General features: G+C 49.8%; 1 protein-coding gene across 2 annotated transcripts in view; it reads left to right on the forward strand.

The window, feature by feature from the left end:
* The window catches only part of BAHD1 (bromo adjacent homology domain containing 1), a 35,272-nt gene that overhangs the window by 12,126 nt on the left and 3,868 nt on the right, over positions 1 to 19,278 (forward strand). The window contains exons 2-6 of one of the 2 annotated variants that reach the window (XM_066552486.1): positions 7,772 to 9,415; positions 12,473 to 12,834; positions 14,430 to 14,589; positions 15,542 to 15,618; positions 17,671 to 17,762. In XM_066552486.1, coding sequence (XP_066408583.1) covers positions 7,789 to 9,415; positions 12,473 to 12,834; positions 14,430 to 14,589; positions 15,542 to 15,618; positions 17,671 to 17,762 — 2,318 coding nt within the window. In that variant the 5' untranslated portion in view covers positions 7,772 to 7,788. The remainder of the gene's footprint in view (positions 1 to 7,771; positions 9,416 to 12,472; positions 12,835 to 14,429; positions 14,590 to 15,541; positions 15,619 to 17,670; positions 17,763 to 19,278) is intronic. The other variant, XM_066552485.1, reaches the window with a different exon arrangement.

Raw genomic sequence — 19,278 nt, forward strand, 5'->3', positions numbered from 1 at the left:
TGAAAATAATTCAGGTAGCAGTTTTAGTCTGAAGAGCTAGTTCTGGTCAGTGTATTTCAACTGGAGATGAGTCAGAACACAAGAATCCTCGAAAATATTACATGAACTTGTTTTTTAACAGAACTTAGTTTTGCCTGCTTGGGTTTAAAGCTTCTGTGAATTTAAGTCGAGGTTATAAACATGCATGTCTGTTACATTTTCAAATTCAGGCTGCCTTTTGCACTCCTCAGAGATGATAATTCCTAGAGTCTCTACTTGGAACCATAGTGTGAAGGATTTGGTCACTGAGGTGGGGCAGATGCAGTTTTGAGGGACATTGAGGTGAGGAAAATAAGATGAAGATTATTTAAAGGAAAAAAAAATGTTTAAATCAAACACTTAGTTTAATGTCATGTAGAAGGAATGCCTTGCCCTTCCCTGAATTTCTTGCATTTCTTTTATCTCCCCTAAAGCCACTTTTGAACTTGTGGAGTAGGAATGTGTTGTCTTTGGATCCTGAGGGTGCTGTGCCCACAGTTCCCTGGCAGGCGAGAGTTGAGTGGAGACCTTTGTGGGAGAGAGGTTCCCGAGGGAGGAGAAGGGAAATCCACATCCAGAGATAGGATGGCAGTGACAGCTCCGTGACATGGAGAGGAGCTGGCAGGGATGCACCTGCCCTTGAAATTCCCACAGGCAGCACAGTTTGCAGCCGCACGTGTAGAACACAGAATCACAGCGCAGCTTGAATTATTTAAGCTCAGCAGCTTGAAGGAAGCTCCTAAAGCAGTCGTGGAAGAGTGTGATTATAATATATAGAAGAGCTTTAATATTTACTATAGAAAAACCTTACACCTTGTTCTTCAAAATAAAGCCTTGGGAATAATTTGTTATTCCATTTTGCCCGTGAAACAGGAAGGGTGCCAGAGCTATCTGAGCAAAGTGACATGTGATTGATATTTTACCAGACTCAGCCTTCTGCCACGAAGGAATCGAGTTTGCATTTTGCATATATGAAAAATCAGATGAGCAGGGCTTGTGTGGGTTATTTTTTTAAAAAACCTTGATTGGCAAAGCTTGTGCTTTTTCTATAAACACGACTGCAAAAGCTGTCCCGGAATATTTTTGACTTGGTTTTTCAAACTACTTATAGGCATGTTTTAGGGTGTTGTTGGCATAGCTGTCACATGGCAGCTTTGTACAGAACCTATTTAAATTTGTAACAGGCAATTCTGTGTAAAGGGGTGGTATTTAATAGATCTGGTATTTTATAGAGTCAGAGAATCCTAGAATTATTTGGGTTGGAAGGGTCCTTTAGGGTCATCTTGTTCCACACCCTGCTACAGGCAGGGACACCTTCCACCATCCCAGATTCCTTCAAGCTCTGTCCAGCCTGGCCTTGGACACTTCCAGGGATGGAGCAGCCACAGCTTCTCTGGGCTTGATCTGTGCCACTGCCTTCCCATCTTCACAGGGAAGAATTTCCTCCCAATATCCTGTCCAACCCTGTGCTCTTGTCAGTGGGAAGCTATTCTCCCTTATCCTGGCACTACCTGCTCTTTCAAAAAGTCCCTTTCCTTCTTGTTGCTGCTGTTCCTTGGGATATTTCAGGATTGCAATATCTGTGTAAGCTTCAGCCTTGTCGTTTTTCCAAGTGGTCTGGTGTGCCCCTCCCATCCTTTCCCATGTCTCTCTTGCCTAATCTCTGGACTCTGAATGCCTTCATTAAAAGGAAACCTTAGTAACTAGTTCACTGGGGAGTGATGCAGCAAAAGCCAAGTGTCAAAGCATCTCTTTCCATCAAATTGTCAGCCTGGAGACAAGCTCAGCCTCATTTCCACCCCCACATCCTTGTACTTACCTGCAAATGCCAGGGAATTCCTTTGCCCTACCCAGGCTTTCCTTTGCCGCAGCATGCTTAAGGCTGATTATCCATAGTTCTCCATGGGTTGCTGCTGCAGCTGGGAGGCTCCTATGGGAAGCACAAGTGATGGATGCTGTTTGGGAATTGCCATATGCTCTATCACACTCTAGAATCCATTAATTCCAAATTTCCTTCTCCTCCTGTTGCATCCCTCCCTAACTTGTTGAAAAGCAAAGAAAATACATCCCCTCTTGAGAGTAGGAAGGTAAGCAAACTCTGAGCAAACTAAGGGCACAGAAACAAATCCTGGTCTCTACTTCCAGTTTTTTACTGGCTTTGGAGTGGGTTTGGAGTGTTGGGGAAGCAAGGATAGCTTTGCCTGTAAGTACAGATTTTGCATCTCTTCTGCACAGAGTGAGTATGAAACTGTGGCTGTGCCGTTGCCTCTCGAGCTCTGACCCCGCTCAAGCCAATTTCAGTGGGATTTGGGAGGCTGTGAAGAGCAGAAGAGGCACCAGAGGTACCAGAGACACACAGAACAACGCTGCTTTATGTTGGGGTCACAAGCAAAAGGGCTTGTGACAGCTCTTGGGCTGGAAATCTGCACTTCTTCAAGGCGTAGGAAGTGGTTTTGCCAGTGTTTTGATCACGGGTGTTCAGTGAAGGCTTTGCTTTCAGAAACTTGGGGTTTGCTTTAATGCAAGTATGTGCCAGACCCCAAAGCTTTGGGGCTCCAAACTTCATCGGGGTTTGGTGCCTGATGTTGGAGTTGCTGAGGTCACTTATCTGTCCCCACATTCGTTTTTCACTTCATCATTTCCTGGCTGTTTTGCTGGGTGGCAGCCTGTCACTGGCAACGTGACACAGTGTTACAGCTTCTTACCATCGGTGTAAAGGGGAAAGGAAAGCCGGTGCCTTTGAGAAAGATGTGCTTTTCCCGGGGTTGTGTTAATTGACCAAACAACCTGCCCTGTTGCGGATTTTGAAGAAATATCCTGTGACTCTCCCCCACGCTTGTACATTGTTCGCTCCCACTGGTGTTTTCTTGGTTTTCCTCTTATTTCCCCCCCTCTTTTCCCCATCCATTTTCACTCCCATTTCCCCCCACTTTTTCCATTTTCCCCCCACTTTTTCACCCCCCATTTCTTTTTATCCCCCTCTTCTTTTTCCCCCCCTCTGCTCTTCCCCCTGTTTTTCCCCCTTTCCTCTTCCCTGAGAATGCCGCTTGCTGAGGCTGCGGAGAGTGTGAGAACAACCAGAGAAATGTAATTTTGGCTTCCCCAGAGCACTGCCACTAGGCAAGATCTGAAACCAGATAACCGAGGCTGAGCCAGACCTTCCCAAGGAATCAGCCGGGGAGCTCCTCGGGGGTGTTCCCAGCTGTGGCTCCGGGCAGCGCGGGTCAGGCTGCGCCCGGCCAGATTCGCTCCCTGTCGGACACATTCAGCACTCGGGGTGTGGAGCCCCGGGCCCTCACTGCAGTTGTCTGTGATTTATCACGGCCACACACGGGCTGCAGAGCTCCCAGCCGGGTGGTGGAGCACACACGGCTTTCGCAACAGGGGGATAATTACGGGCGTTGGAGCAGGGAGTGAAGCAGAGCCCAGTCCGGGACAGCTCCCAGAGATCCTCTCGGCTGTGCCGGAGTTGCCCCACATCCCTTTTTATGAGCCTTTTGGAAGCTGTGGAGGCTGCGTGTCCACATGGCTTTTCAGGAGCTGCTGGCAGTGAATCATAGAATCCTCAAATGGTTTGAATTGGAAGGGATCTTAAAGATTCATCCCCCTGCCATGGCCAGGGACACCTTCCACTATTCCAGGTTCCTCCAAGCCCCATCCATCCCTTCCAGGGATCCAGGGGCAGCCACAGCTTCTCTGGGCAACCTGTGCCAGTGCCTGAGCACCCTCACAGGGAAGAATTTCTTCCCAGTATCCCATTTAACCCTGCTCTGGAACAATGGTCAGAGCTATGCTGATGAGTGAGAGAAGCCAGCCCTTGCTGCAGCCTAATAAGCTCTGTATAAACAGTTTCCTCCAGAGCATGTGAATGATGGAGCTTTCAATGGATCTCAGGAGAAAAATCAGGACTGGACCCTGGGAAGACAAATTGTAGCTTCCAACAGCTACAGATTTTCTGAATGTTTGAGAGGGAGGCAATGTTTCCACTCACAGGACGTGCATGGCATTCAAGGAACTCAGCCTGGGATACCTGATGCTGCTGCGATTTATCCGGATTTCCCAAAGCTCCTGCAAGGCTTCTTCCATGCAGCACGTTCCTTAGAGCACTGGGAATTACTCGCCTGCAAAAGCAGCAGGGAGGAAGGAGCCAATCCTCCAGATACTCACAGTTGTAGGGCTGTTGTCACAGCAGAAGCTGTTCCAATGGAAATGGATAGACAGGATTCAAGTAGATGGGGCTGAGAGTCATCGGAGCGGTGCCGTGCGTGGAGAGGAGGATTGGTGTTGTCGTAACTCTTTGTGTGTTATTGAAGTGCCAAATGGATTAGGAGCTTTAAAAGCTTTAATTTCTGTGCTTTTGGCATCGTCTCTTGGAACGCGCGCATCTCCGTAGTGAAGCTCTGGAGAGGAAATGGGGCTTGAAGGGGTAGTCCCAGACTAGTTTCTTCTAATTTCACTTGCAATCAAGTGCTGGAGAGAGAGAGACAGATGCTGCAGCTGCATGATTACAGAACATGCAGCTGTTATCCCACTTGCTTCTTTTCCTGCTAATGAGGCATCAACTCTCTCCTGAGTTTGCTGTTTGGGTAATGGTTTTATTCTAGCACGAAACTAGAAGTGGTTTTAATTTTTCTTTATTCTGATCTGGTTTGGGTTCAGCAGCTGGAAAGATGGTTTTTCACAACCAGTCTGGTTTGAGGAAGGTGTTGCCCAGAGAAGCTGTGGCTGTCCCATTCCTGAAAGTGTTCAAGGCCAGGTTGGATGGGGTTTGGAGCAACTTGGGCCAGTGGAAGGTGTCCCTGCCCATGGCAGGGAGTTGGAAGGGATGAGCTTTAAGGTCCCTTCCAATCCAAACCATTCTGTGATTTGTATGATAAGGAGGCAGCAATTCCAACTAGCTTTAAAGTGCTTGGTGGACTCTGCATGCAGCTGGATAGACTGAGCTGCTTGAAATTTTAATTTCCAATGCCTCAATGTCTTCTCACCATTAATCCAGTTCCTCAGCCACGAGCAATAAATGGGTGGTTCTGATTTAAGTATCTTTCAGTTCTTCACATTGTCTCGCACTTTCTTGGAGACTTCTGGGCACAGGCAGTTTTTCTGTGCTTTGTGAAGCAATACAAAGGTGGAGAGAGGATGAAGAGCTCTGCCACTCTCCCTTCCCAGCTGGCAGGAGCACAATAGTCGCTAGAAGGAAACTCGGCAGGACTCTAATTTTGAGGAATGATGCATTTGCCTGTCAGAGGGCTGAGTTTGAGTTGTGTTCAAAAGCTCTGTCTCTGTGTTGTGCTGAGGGAAGAGGAGGGATTGCTGGATCCCAGGTGAGCTGGGAGCAGGGGCATCCCCCTCACAAAGCAATCCATGCAGTGCAGGTGATTGTGGAGGTGTGGAAAAACCTCTGAGTAGTTCATACTGAGGATAGGTTTTGTTCCATATGTGCTGGCACTGAATCATAGAATCCTGCAATGGATTGGGTTGGAAGGGACCTTAAAGCTCAAACAGTTCCACCCCCTGCCATGGGCAGGGAGACCTTCCACTATCCAAGGTTGCTCCAAGCCCCATCTAACTTAGCCTTGGACCCTGCCAGGAATGGGGCAGGCACAGCTTCTTTGGGCAGCCTTTGTCAGGGTCTCACCACCCTCACAGGGAGTTTATTCCTAATAGGCCATCTAACCCAGCCCTCTGTCAGGGTGGAGCCATTCCCCCTTGTTCTGTCACTCCAGGCCCTTGTTCAAAGCCCCTCTCCAACTTTCCTGTAGGCCCCTTCAGCTACTGGAATGGACAGTTAGGTCACCTCAAAGCTTCTCCAGGCTGAACAATCCCAGTTCTCTTACACCCCCTTCCCTCAGTCTCTCCCAGCCTTTTCCTAACTTTAGAGCATCTATGGCACGAACAGTCACAGCTACAGCACCCAGTTTTTAGCAGTTACTCCAACTCATGAGAGCACAAATCCCCCAGGACGTGTGGTACTAGGCTGGGTCAGGCTCCTGCCTTTGGAAACCTGAGAAGACCAAGGTGCCTGATGCTGGGTTTAAGGCAAACCATGGTTTTTTGTTTTGGGATTTTTACCAGAGGCTCAGTCTCTCAGTAGGGACAGTAGAAAATAGGATGAAAGTTGCAAGGAAATCATTGGTCCATATAGCCTGGGAAGACTTGTCCTCCCCAGGGCACATTCTGCTGGATACCTGTTCTGCCTCTGCCAAATCCTGCTCTGCCTGATCCATTTTTAAAAATTGTACTCCTCTTCCAAACTCCAGAGGTTGCATGTGGTCAGTTTAGCCTTTTGTGCAAGAATAATTCAATTCTGGAGGAAATTCTATCTGACTTGATCCTCCTAATTCCCAGAGCCTGATTTTCTAATAAGAAAAATGTAGACATATATAAGTGTTTGTTCCCCACCAAGCTCTCCTCCTGGGGCACCAGCCATGGGATATACCCTGTTTAAGGGGGTGAAGGAACTCAGTCACCCCAAAAACACATTGCCAAGAGGATGACATCTAAAAAAGCACCATGCAAACCCCAGCGGGTTTCAATTCCTGAATTTCCCTTAGTTAATGCATATATAAGTAAGGCAATTAAAACACATTGGGCTTATTTCAAATAGATAATCTAATTATCAGCTTGATTAAACCATATCAAATGAACAGTTCTTGTAATTCGGGAGCTTTGTTCTAATCACTGCCAAAGCAGTAGGAGCTTTAATTAAAAGCCTCAAAAGTGGCAGACCAGTGTCAATTGAGGGGAGTTACAGCCTGAATCCTGATTGCAGGGAAGAGCAAACCCATCCTAGGTGGATGCTGATAAAAAGATCAGCTCTTTGCTGCCAATAAATGGAATTTGACCATTTTGTAAATATCATTGAATGAAAGTAATTGTCCTTTGCTGCTGTTTCTGGTGCTCAGAGACAGACTTCATTAAATCTATTCCACTATCACTCATTTACACTGACATTTTTAATGTCTGTAGGTTGGTATCACCCAGCCATATCCTGTCTCAGCCTTGGACCTCCAAGCTGTAGACTGCAGAATTTCTTAATTAAAAATTGGGTGCCGGATAACTCAGGAAGCCCAGGCTTCTTTTTCCTGCCATGAATGTATCTTTGGGGCCCCTCTGCCCATTGTGATTTGGTGTTCAATGCCCACAGCTTTTATAAAACACAACTACAGGGAATGACAAGAGCAGTGGGCAGCCAGGTTCCAACCTGCACAGAGATTTGCATGTATTTAATTTATTAATGTTGGCAGGTCTCTGCTTAATAGCCCAAGTTTTCTTTTCACCTGAGTAGGTGGACTTTTTGTTTTTCTTTTGCCTAATTGTCTCAGAAAATGAAACTGGAACAGCCTGCCTGTATCAACATGCAGGCAGTCACAGGCCGGGGGTTATTTCTGCTCTGTGCCCTGGACCAGCCTTCAGATTTTGGAGATTTGATGGGAATTTGTAAGATGTTAGGAACAGCATCAGTGGAAGAGGGAACTGGGTGGACAGCTCTCTGTACGGACCCAGCTTTCCCCAGCTGCTGTGGCATTTGCCATCACCACCTTGCTTTTAATTACTGTCGTGTTCCATGGCTTAATATTAAACCACATCTAATTGCATCCTGTCTCTTAATTGGCTTAACTGGCCATCACCCAAATAGACTCTGCTGTATAGAAACAAGCTTCCCCAAATATTTCCTAATTGGCAGTTGGTGCTTTGTGAGGAGATGGGACCCTCTCAGCGATATTAATAGATGTTTTCTCCCGTTCGTTCCCAGGATTGGACATTGATCCTATGACGCATGCCCGGAAAAAACAACTTTTCCTTCTGAAACATCCAGCTGGTTCTGCTGGCCAGGCCTCGTCGCCAACAGGCAGCAGGAGGATGGACAGGGCCAACGCAGAGCAGCGGGATGGAGATGCCTCGAAGGCTCCAAAGTGTCCCAGTGGGTTTGTAGGGAATAACAAAAGCAAGAGGTTGCGCGAAGTGCGAAAGACATACCCACTGCGGAGGCGGCTGCTCCCCTCGGTGAGCAAAAAGACCTGCAAGGTCCTCCTCACCAGGCTGGAGGATGTGGCTGGCTCTCTGTCCAAACAGACCCCGAGCTGTAAAAAAAAGCACCTTGCCAGCTGGGTTGAGGGTTTGGGATCTGCTTTGTTCTCAGAACAAGTTCAGCCTGTGGGAGCGGGCAAGAGTGACTCATCCGGGGAGAAGTGCACAGTAACTTATCCCGGGCCGGAGCAGGACTTTAATCCTGCTCCCTCGGAGCCCAGGAAGCGCCGGCTGGCCTCACTGAACGCCGAGGCGGTGAACAACCTCCTGTTCGAACGGGACGATGGCTTGTTATCCGGCAGGCGCTTCCGCAGGGACTCTGGGAAGGCTGCTGGGGACTGTACCCTCAAGGGCTTGCAGTGCAAAGCCGGTGACAACTGGCCTGCCCTGGAAAAACCGGCTGTGAAAACAGGGAAAGGAAAGAACCGGCATGAGCCCAGTCAGAAATGCAATAGCTGTGAGCATTCGCTGGATGAGGTCTTTGATGATGGGGCAAAGAGGGAGGATGGTGCCATCTCCTACCATCCCACCCCAAAGAGACTGGCCAGCCTGAATGCCGTGGCCTTCCTGAAGCTGACCCACGAGAAAGACCAACCCCTGAAACAGAGGAGTAAATCAGACGGGGAGGGCAAGTCCGAGAACCACTGTTCGAAATCTACACTCAAATGGGCCAAAGCCGGACGGAAGAACTGTGTCAAATCCAAGAAGGAAGTGGCTAGCTTAAAAATGGATGGGCAGCACGGCTGGCAAGGCCAGACCCTGGGCACGTTTGGGAAAGGGGAGCAGCGGGACTCTTCCAGGCTCTATGGGACAACAGAGCCCGTCCCCTACGAGTCGCTGTCTGGCTCCTACGCCAGCACGGAGGGCTTCTACCACAGACTGCCTTTGCTCATGGGAGGACAAGCTTCCATGAAGCCGGAGTATGGAAGACCTGGAGAGAAATCCCCAACCCCCAAACAGGAATTTCATCAGCCTTCCTTTCCCGTGCAGCAGTTCCCTCCCTTGCCTGTGCCCGGGAATCACGCGGATTGTGGATGTCTCTATGAATCCTCAGATCTGACTCCGTTGAACGGGTTTTATGTTTATTACGGCCAAAGCGGATACAGTGGCTATTCCCCCTGCTCCATTTATCCCAAGGACGAGCTGTCGCAGGCTGCGACCTGCGAGGGGCTCCTGGTATCTTCCGGTTCCTTGCCATCAGGTGCTCATTTCCAGCCCCTGCACTGGTGCAGCTCTCCGTACTGCTGCGGGGAGGGAGCAGCCGTGAGCAGCTACAGCGTCTGCGGCGTGGTGCATGTGCCGGAGGGCAGGATCGGCAGCGTGCATGCGGGACGGAACAGCTACCCCTACAAAATGCCTTTTGCAGCAGGTAAGGTGCAAAGTGCACGCAAATCCCGGCCGGCGTTCCTGGGAGAAGAGGGTGGCTCGGCGCGGTGCCTGCTTGCCTGGAGGCTGGTTCCCTCTGCGAGCAGTTCTCAGCTCCACAGCCGAGCTGCGGCTTGGAAGGGATCCGCCTTCCACCTCCCCTTCCCCCGTTTTTTTGCCCGGGGGGTTTTTCCCACTGAAAGGTCTTGTTGGTGTGGAAAGCAGAGAATCGGTGAAAGGATTTTGGCAGCGAGAAGTTGACTCACGGTTTGTCACGCTGGAGCTGAGGCTGAGCTTTGATCTGTGTAAAACGAGCAGGGTTCAGTTCCTGCACGCCATCCCGCTGTGCCACGCTGAGCCCAGGGTCGGGAGCACACCAGGATGAGTTACTCCCATCCCAAAGCCTCGCTCTGGGGGCTGAGGCATCCTCACAGAGCCTGTGGAGAAGCAGGCATTGCCTCTGCTGTTAGACTCTAGTAGTGCCAGCTCGGGGCTGCAGGCTTTTTGGATTCCATGGATTGATCAGAGCTGGCAGGGCTGCATAGGGAGTTTCACTGTGGTGGTCTAAGTGCCAGGCACACTGTTAGTTTGGGAATTCTTGAGCCCATCTTTGCTCTCTGTCTGACAATGAAACACTGGAATGAGGAGGGGTAAGGGGGTATGGAAATATCTTTACCTGCCCACCTCTCCTCTGTCCCCGCCTGCTTTTCAGACTTCCTGTTTTATCTTGGAGCTTTGCCTCTGCCATTGAAAAATACCTTTTTAAATATTTAAAAGTGGAGTACTGTGTGGGGGTTATCAGACACCAGTGCTGTGTGTAACGCCAGGCTGGACAGTGCTGCAAACAGTTGGTCTGTAGAGGAGGCTGCTTTCCAGCTGCTGGGAGTGCCAGCGTGGGATCTTTCCACTAACCACGTGTTCCAGCCAAGAGCTGGCATGACTTACCCACTGAGAACAGATTTTCAGGTAGGTGGATGGAGTTTTGGTTCAAGCGAGGCTTTGTCATCTCCCGTTGTAGGAAGCTGCTGAAGCTCAGGAGTGTTTGGTTGAAGTGTAATTTCTGTTTTCCCGAAATATCCCCGCTGTCATGGTGCTGCTTCCTACAGCAGCAGCCAGACAGGGCTTGCTGGTGGCTTCAGAGCTCTTGAAAGGGGAATGCTCACAAGACAACCAGCTCAGCAGTGTGTTCTTGCCTGACAGTTTCTGTGTAGCGCCCCGAGGTCATACCAGTCTACTTTGTTCCTCAGCTTTTGCATGCTAGTGCCTCTGATTTTGTGCACCCAGAAGGATGCAGGCAGTGCAGACAGAGTATTTTCCAGAGCTCAGCCCTCCCTGTGGATTCTGTGATTTCTCCTGGTGCTGGCAAGGGCAGCAGCAGTTCCAGGAGTGGGTATTTGCTAATGTGTCACCCCGCTACTGAGATCTCCCTTGCTGTGATTTCCTTGCTGGGAACAACTTGGATTTAAAAACCTATAACACCAGAATCATTGAGATTTTCGTTTGTGGATTGAAGAATATAAGGAGGTCTCAGAGAATATTGATGGTGCCTTAGGGATTGATTTCTATATAATTATGCACCTCTGAAATATTTTCCTTCCCTAGAGTGAACTGAAGGAGCACTTTGGCTGCAAGCACCAGGCTCCCATCAGACACGGATCCAGCCTGACATGCCAAATGCTGTGTGTTACATCTGTCTGATTTGGTGTCTTCCAGGTGTTTGTAGGGAAATATCAGTGTCTGTGTGGTACAAATCCAGAGACTGGGCTGTGATCTTGGGCAGTGGTTGGGCAGTGTGGAAGCAGAGTGGTGGAAAGGAGCTGGGACAGGCTGTGAGAGCTGCTTTAGTGCCAGTGCCATTGGAGAGGCTGAAGTGTGTGTGACCAAGGAAGGAGTCCCCGGGGTGCCAGCAAGAGCAGTTCTGCACCAGGGCTCTGATGTTCAATAAAGATTTTTGTGAAGCTTTATCTTGCTCTAGCTCAAGCTTAAAAGCTGCTTTTGTAAGCAAAATACCTGAGAGGTGATTCCTTCCTCCATGTGTCTTGTGCCTGCCAGTGCCTGGGGTTCTTGTGGCATTTGCTACATGGGGTTGATTTGATTTGATTGATTGATTGATTGATTGATTGACTGATTGATGAGGATGATCTGTGGCATCCCTTGCACTCACAGGTCCAGAGTGGCTTGGCTGAAGCCCTTAGGGACGGTAAGGTGGGGAGGCAGGAGTCCCAGCAGTTCTTTGGCTGGAGCTGTGTGGCTTTGGGTGGAATTCTCTCTTCAGATTTGTAAGCTCTGGTCTGAGGCATCTCCTGGAGCCTGACTGGAGCTGTGCTTTAGTCACCCCAAAAAGCACAGTCTCCCGTTAGGGAACAGGGGTGCATGATGTGTTGGTCCGGGAGCTCTTTTCCTGCTGATAGGGCATAATTACAACTGGTTCTTCCCTTGGCCTGGGTTGAGACTTGTTTGTGACTCCTGAGTGGAACAATGTATTTCTGGGATGCTCTGAGAAGCAGCGTCAGCCAAATTCCAACCTGCTGAGGTTCCTGTGTCTGCTGCAGGGACACAGTTTTGCTGAGGATGCAGCATCTTGTGGTTGTGTTCCACCTTGTTTCATCTTTCTGGACTTAATTTGGAGAATCTTCTCAATTTTCCCTGATTAGTAGAATTTGGCTTTTTGAAAGAGGCTGGCTGCTTTTGGCAGCGTGATTTAATCCTTCTCATTGTTTCGATAAGCCTTTTATTTCTTTTATACATATTGACAGGCTGGAACTGCTTTGGACACTGGCCAACCTTGTGTGTATTCCTGGCTGGCATTACTTGGGATTCAGATGGGTTTGTTGTGGTGCAGTGTCATCTGCGGAGCACTGGAACACGCAAGCTCGGAAATGGCTTTGCTTTTACAATCCAGTGACAGTGCAAAATGAAATTACAGCCTGGAGAGTCTTTACAGCTATAATGCAATAAAGGGGATTTCGGGCAAAAGCGGCCACGGTGTGGGACAGTCCCGGCTGTGTAGTTGCTTTATGTTCCAGATGAGATCCGTCACTCATTTCTTCCCTTCCCTTAGAAGGCTGCAAGTCTCTGGACCAGCTGAACCTCACAATCCCGGTGGCAGGACACCCCGCGTCGCCTGCCCATCCGCTCTCAGGATGTCCCGTGCCCAGCGTGCCGCCAGCTGCAGAGCCCGTTCCTCACCTGCAGACCCCCAACTCTGACCCTCAGACCATGGCCCGAGAATGTCCTCAGAGCTCCAAGCCCCCCAGCGGCTCCAAGTCGGGGCTGCGGAATACTCCAGGCTGCCTGCACGCCTCCAACAGCAAAGCGGCGGGCGGCCACTCCCACCCCAAGCAGCAGCGGATCGGCCGGCGCAGAGCCACCAACGGCTGGATCCCCGTGGGCACGGCCTGCGAGAAGGCTGTCTACGTCGTGGTAGGTGTCTGAGTGCTGGGGCTGGGCGGGGACAGCCGCCTGTGAGCCTCCAGGTGTGAAGGCTTGGGAGTTGTGGGGCCCTCTTCCAGCTGGAGGTGGTCACTAGGTGCTGTCTAGAACCTCCCGGTGGAATTCTGATGGGAGCAGAGGCACTGCTGGCTCTGTTCCCTGCGTGTCCTGCTGTTACCTTGCACAGTGTGGTTTGGGAGGGGAGGAGAACCTGCTGCTCCTGTGCTGGCCTCAGCTCAAAGGTGACGGATCCTCCCAGCTCCGGCATGTACAAGGGTGGCACCCGAGGCACGTGGGAGTCCATCCTACTGGGATCATCCTCCAGCTGCTTTCTCTTGGGTAGGGCAAACCTGTCTGAGAAGCTGAGGGTTGTTGTAGCCTCAATTATAAGGGGCACATCTAGAGGCAGCTCTCATAAGGTGGCTCTCACTTAGAGTGTCTGTAGCCCCACAAGAATCTCCCAGCACACAGAGGACTGAGATAGTCTAGTGGCTCCCAGGTGGAATTTTTCTAGCACTCGAAATCCCCTTTCTTGTAACTTGCATGGTGGCGTGGCCAGTTGCTTCTCCAGGGATTTCCTGCCTGTACTTTCCCATTTGTTGCATTCAGGGGCAGAGACTGGTTCCTGTAAGATGGGAGATTTCCTGCCAGAGAATTCAATTAGGTCCAGTCAAGTCTGCTTCAATTGTGAGAGAAGGCAATATCCTTCATCTTATTAAAGCATAAGAGCTTGAAATGGGCCCCACGTGGTGTCTAGGAAGGTGGGACAAGGCACTGATGTGCAGTAGATGTCAGGAGGAAGGAGGGCCACGGTTGAAGCAGGATCTGTGCTGCTGCTTGGTGTGGTGGCACAACCTCGGGCTGCCAGGAGCAGCAGCCAGGGCAGGTTTTGGAGCTTTTAGCCTTTGGGGCTGTGTCCAGGTGCCAAGGACTGTGCCAGAATGAAGCCTGTCAAGGCCAGGGACTGGCCTTGTGCATCCACCCCTCAGGCTGTCACACCCCAAAGGAGCAGTGAGGCATTAATCTCCTTAAGATGCTTCCAATCCTGCCTGGGAGATCTGGCAGGAGGTTAAACCATCCTGCTCAGGCATTCTGAAATGAAACTCAGAGCAAAAGCAAACTAAAACCGCCTGGTTCATAGTCCCAAAAGTGATTATGTCGTACTGTCAGAGGGTACAAAGGAATCATTGGCAGTCCTGCTAAGGAAGGCTTTGTGCCACGGCCTCCCTGCCACTCCCTGCCCTGCTTTTGTCAAATATTTCATATTTTATTGGGTTTTTACCATGTTTGTATCAGAGAAAAAGCATCCAAAACACAATTTTCAGTGCCTTTGAATGGGAAGAAAAAGCAGACCTCCAGGTAGGCAGGTGGAAAGGTGATTTTCCTGAAGATTGTGGTTTTGTGTGCAGAATGGAAGGAGTGAGCGTGTTTTCATTTGAAATCAGAGTATTAATTTCAGCAATTAGGGCTTTTGTGAGATGTGCTGTCCCCCTGGTGAGCTGCCTCTCACTGCCAGCACTATGGAAGAGAAGCATGAAGTCACTCTTTGCCTGTTGACTGGGTTGTTTTGGTTCCTGTGTGTGCAGAACGAGCCGGAGCCGGCCGTGCGCAAGAGCTACCAGGCTGTGGAGAGGGACGGGGAGATCATCCGGGTGCGGGACACCGTGCTCCTCAAATCCGGGCCCCGCAAGAAATCCATGCCCTACGTCGCCAAGATCTCTGCACTCTGGGAGGACCCCAAGACAGGTACTGTGCCAGGACAGTGTGTGTGTGTGTGTGCTTGACAGAGCTGGAAGCAGGGAAGGAATGGATCTAGGGAGAGCTGCAGGCTGGTTCGGGTACCAGGGTGATGGAGAGGAGATGAGCGCCATGGCTTCCATTTGGATTGTTCCAGGAACTGAAATGCTCCTTAATCACTCGTCTGGGGCTGATAAATGGAAATCTTCCTGGATATGGAAGCACGGAATATTTGCCAAGTGCCCATCTTAGCAGCCTTTTCCCATATTATTTCATTGCTCAAACATCGGGGGAGCTGCTGTTTGCTCCAATCCAACATCTGGTCTGGGAGCTGTTGGGAACAGGGCTCTTCTGCAGCAGCTCTGATGGACCCCAGTAGAGCTGGGGATGGGATTTGTGGGGCCTTATGGTGAGATCTGGTGTCTGACTGGCAATCCCTGAGCCAAGGATGCTGAGCCAAATGCTTTAAAGTAGAGGTTGTGCTTTAAAGGGGGGAAAAGAAACCCCAAAAATTCTGTGTAAAAGACATAAATCGAGGCGTGGTGAGGCTCAGTGTGGTTGTGTCAGTGCAGCAGCAATTTGCTCTGAACCTGGGAATCAATGCTGCAAGTTTGGACGAGTATCTTTTCCAGCTTGTGTGCTGAATCGATTTTTTTTTGCAGGTGAAAACATTTGATTCTTGAATCTTTGGGGAGTTTTTTGTGCCTGACTTCCTTGGGATGTTGTAACCTGAGTAGAAGGAGGCGAAGGTGTAGTGGAAAAGCAACATGACCGACTCCATGCAGCTTCTTGCTGTAACAAAGGGACACCTAGTTCAGCATGAAATATTTATCAGCCACAGCTGCCTCTCCATGAGCACTGTGGGAATGAAGGGGATGGAGCAGCAGGAGGAAGCTGGGAATGAGTAGGAAAACACTCGGAGAAGCTGAGGCTTGACTTGTTTTCATCTGTGCTGTTGCAGGGGAGCTGATGATGAGCCTCCTGTGGTATTACAGACCAGAGCACACTCAGGGAGGCCGCAACCCCAGCATGCACCAGGTGAGTCCCCATGGGGCAGGGCATCCTGGGCTCTCTTGCTCCTGCAGCGGGAGGGGAGCACTGCCCCAACATCTCCCTGCATTCCTGGGTGGCCTCCAGCTGAGTACAGCAGAGAGCTCTTGGCTGTGATGCTACTGTTGCCAGATGTGTTGAGTGGTGGTGTCCTGTAGTTGGGCTTTTCCCCCAGATTTATTGTCCTGTGGAGAAAATTGGGCTCTCAAAAAAGCTGCTGAGTTCCTTACATGGAGGCTCTGCCAGAAACTGCTGATGTTGATGTTTCTCCCTTTAATCTGAGAAAATTCCATATATTAGGTAAAAAGTAATTTTGACTGTTGCCTTAAGAATAAGGAAGAAAAAGTTTATACTGAATCAAGATCAGACACCTTCCAAAAGCACATTCTAATTCCTACAGGACTGCAGAGCCTGATGCAAAAGCTCCTGCTGCCATTTTGCAGGAAACTGAAGTGCCTGTGTCATGTGCTGCCTTTTAATAAATCCCTTAATCTGCTTCTTAAACTCCAAAAACGTGTTAGTTTTGTACAGAAACATGGATGCATCATCCTTGCCCTGCATAGATTTATGCTGAGAACTAAAGTCTGGCTTGAGGATGCTGTACCAGGATAATGGAGTTGCTTTTTAAAGAAAAAAACGTGTGAATCACTGTGACTTCATGCCTTGCTCTGCTTTGCATGGGCTTGTGTTGGGTGACAGAACAAGCTGGTTTTAACTGGGAATGAAGAATTCACTGCTGTGTTCAACCCAATTTTAAAAACTTTCTTAATTTCCATTACTTTTTTTAAATAAAAAGGGATGGAGGGTTTGAGAGCAGCCAGGGAATTGTAGCTGCCTTGTTTGCAGGGCACAGGTGAGTTTCTAAACCAAAATGTGGCACTTTATAAATGAAAGGTGAGTGTATCCAGTTGCATTTCAGTCCAGGTAGAATGCCAGGAGGAATTAAGCCAGGTTTTTGCAAACCCATTTAAATTACACAATTCTTCAAACAAGAGAGAGCTTGGGCTGAGGGCTGGGCCAGGCTTGCCAGGGTGACTCAGGTAGTTTTGACTCGAGGAGTAAACCAGAACCCCAAGGTGCAGAAGGCAGGTGTGGCATTCCCAGTGTCCCTGATCAACCCTGTCCCCAGATGTTCACCCTTTTGTGAGTTTTCCCTTCCAGCAAAGCAGAAATGGAGCCTGCAGGGAATATTTCCAGACTTGTGCAGGGCATCCATGTTCCCAGAGATCACCTCTGCTGATCTAACCATACCTGAAATTCTTCTCAGTGGCTCTGTCCGGGTTACCCTGTGTATAACCAATCCTGCCTGCTGCAGAGCCAAATTCCCTAAATTACTCTGGGAAAATTTGAAGAGGAGCTTGCCAGTAGAGGTTGTGGCTGATCCTTCCTGGATGTGTTCCAGGCCAAGTTGGATGGGGCTTGAAGCAACCTGGTCTAGTGGAAGGTGTCCCTGCCCATGGCAGGCGGTGGAATGAGATAATCCTTAAGGTCCCTACCAACCCAAACCATAGCAGGATTCTATTCCATGATTCTGAAAAAGGCTGTTGCTACTTCTCTCACTGAACCAGCCTTTTTAATTGAATTGGGAGGAGGAAGTGGTTGGATAAGAAGGGTTTCTTTAAGTTTTTAAGATATAAAGATGGATTAGAGAATCCAGAAGGAAAGGGGAGACCGAGGGGTGCAGCCAGCCATGGCCTTGCTGCTGAAGAGCTTTGTGACATTGGAAATTCATGGAGTATTGGAGCACTTAGTCTCATAAAATGTGCTGGACAGGGTGAGATGGTGGGAGAATCCTTTGCTCACTGTTGCTGGATAAAATGTGGTGCACAGAGCACATGGCAGGTACCTGGGTTACGTGGGACACTGGCTCTGAAGAGTATTCACCATGGGCGTGCTTTGGTGACTCCACGTTAAGGTGATGGGTGAAGGTGCAGAGCTCCCCGTTCCCTCTCTGAGTGGGTGAGGGTGTGGAGCTGGCCGTGCCTCCCGGGGCTCCGGGCCAGCTGGGTGACCTGTCTGTCCCCTCCCCTCCTCGCACAGAATGAGATCTTTGCGTCGCGGCACCAGGACGAGAACAGCGTCGCCTGCATCGAGGAGAAGTGCTACGTGCTGACCTTCGCAGAGTACTGCAGGTAGGTGGAGCTCTGAACCTGCTGCACTTCCCAAACCTCCCCCTGCCTCCAGCCTCTCTCATCCTGCCCATTCCAGCCAGCCCAGCTGTCCCAGCCTGCGGGCTGTGGTGTGGCTGGAGCTGGGGTAGTGACACTTGCTCTGCTGCAGGCAGGGGGCTTCTCCTGCTCCAGATCCATTTCATGTCTGGATTGCATAGGATCATGGAATCTTTTGGGTTGGAAAAGACCCTCAAGATCATCAAGTCCAGCTGTTCCCCTGGAGCTGCCAAGGCCACCACTGACCTGTGCCCCCAAGTCCCACATCCACATAGCTTTTAAATACCTCCAGGGATGGGGACTCCACCACAGTCTGTTCCAAGGCCTGGCCAGCCTTTCCCTGAAGGAATTTTCCCAGTATCCAACCTAAATCTCCCCTGGTGCAACTTGAGGCTGCTTCCTCTCAACCTGTCCCTTGTTCCCTGGGAGCAGAGCCTGACAGGCTCTGGCTGCACCTTCCTGTCAGGGGCTTGTGGAGAGCCAGAGGTCCCCCCTGAGCCTCCTTTTCTCCAGGCTGAGGCCCCCCAGCTTCCTCAGCTACTCCTGGTGCTCCAGACCCTTCCCCAGCCTCTTTGTGCTCCTTTCAAGGGACTCCCAAATATCGATGCTTGTATGACCACTGCATGTGGTTTCAAGGAAGACAGGAACAGGTATACAGGAAAACATGGAACTTGGAGCTAAAAACTGAGTTAGGAAGCAATCCTATATGTCCATCCCTTGTTGGACACAGGTGCCAGACCAAAAACCTGCTGATACAAGTGCCAGTGTTTGTGCTAGACACCAGATCCTGGGATTTCGGCAGCAGCAGCCCTTGGAGCAGTGACTTGGGCTGTTATAGTTGAGCTCTTGCTGATTGAAATGCAGCTTTGTCAGTAAGAATTTCCCAGCATCCATATTCCAGCCTGCCATCCTGTGATGGGTACACAGGGCTGAAGGAAAATAGGGATTGAATTGGCACAAATCCATAATGCAAACCAGTGCTTTAAATCTCAGTTCTGCTGGGTACATCTTGTGGTCTGTGCAGCCCTGCCATGGAGGAGATGCCTGAGGCCTCCTCCTCAGCCTGCTCCTTGCCCAGGGCTCTGCTCTTGGAATTTCTCAAAACAAACTGGTGTACAAACTCTTTACAAGTTGAATTTTGATCTTTCTTTTGAGAACACTTTAAAACCCCAAACAAACAAAAAACCCCAACCTAACCCCAAGAATAACAAACCAAACAAGGCCAACCAAACAAAATCCCCCATCCCCAAGCTTTGGATCAAAGCAGTTCCTTTCCATTCTAACACCCCAGTCTCCTGGAACAGCTACTGGCAGGAGTTCTTTCATGCTCTTGTGGGTCAGATCATCTTTGAGAGATGTTCCCTGGAGGCATCCTGAATTCTTTGTTTTCCTAAACATTGGTTCATAAGCATCTATTAGGGGCTAATTAGCAAAAATGAGGCCAAAGTAGTAAAAACAAGGTTTTAAAACTTTTTTTTCA

Source organism: Molothrus aeneus, chromosome 6 (genome assembly GCF_037042795.1).
Source record: "Molothrus aeneus isolate 106 chromosome 6, BPBGC_Maene_1.0, whole genome shotgun sequence".
Classification (NCBI taxonomy): Eukaryota; Metazoa; Chordata; class Aves; order Passeriformes; family Icteridae; genus Molothrus; species Molothrus aeneus.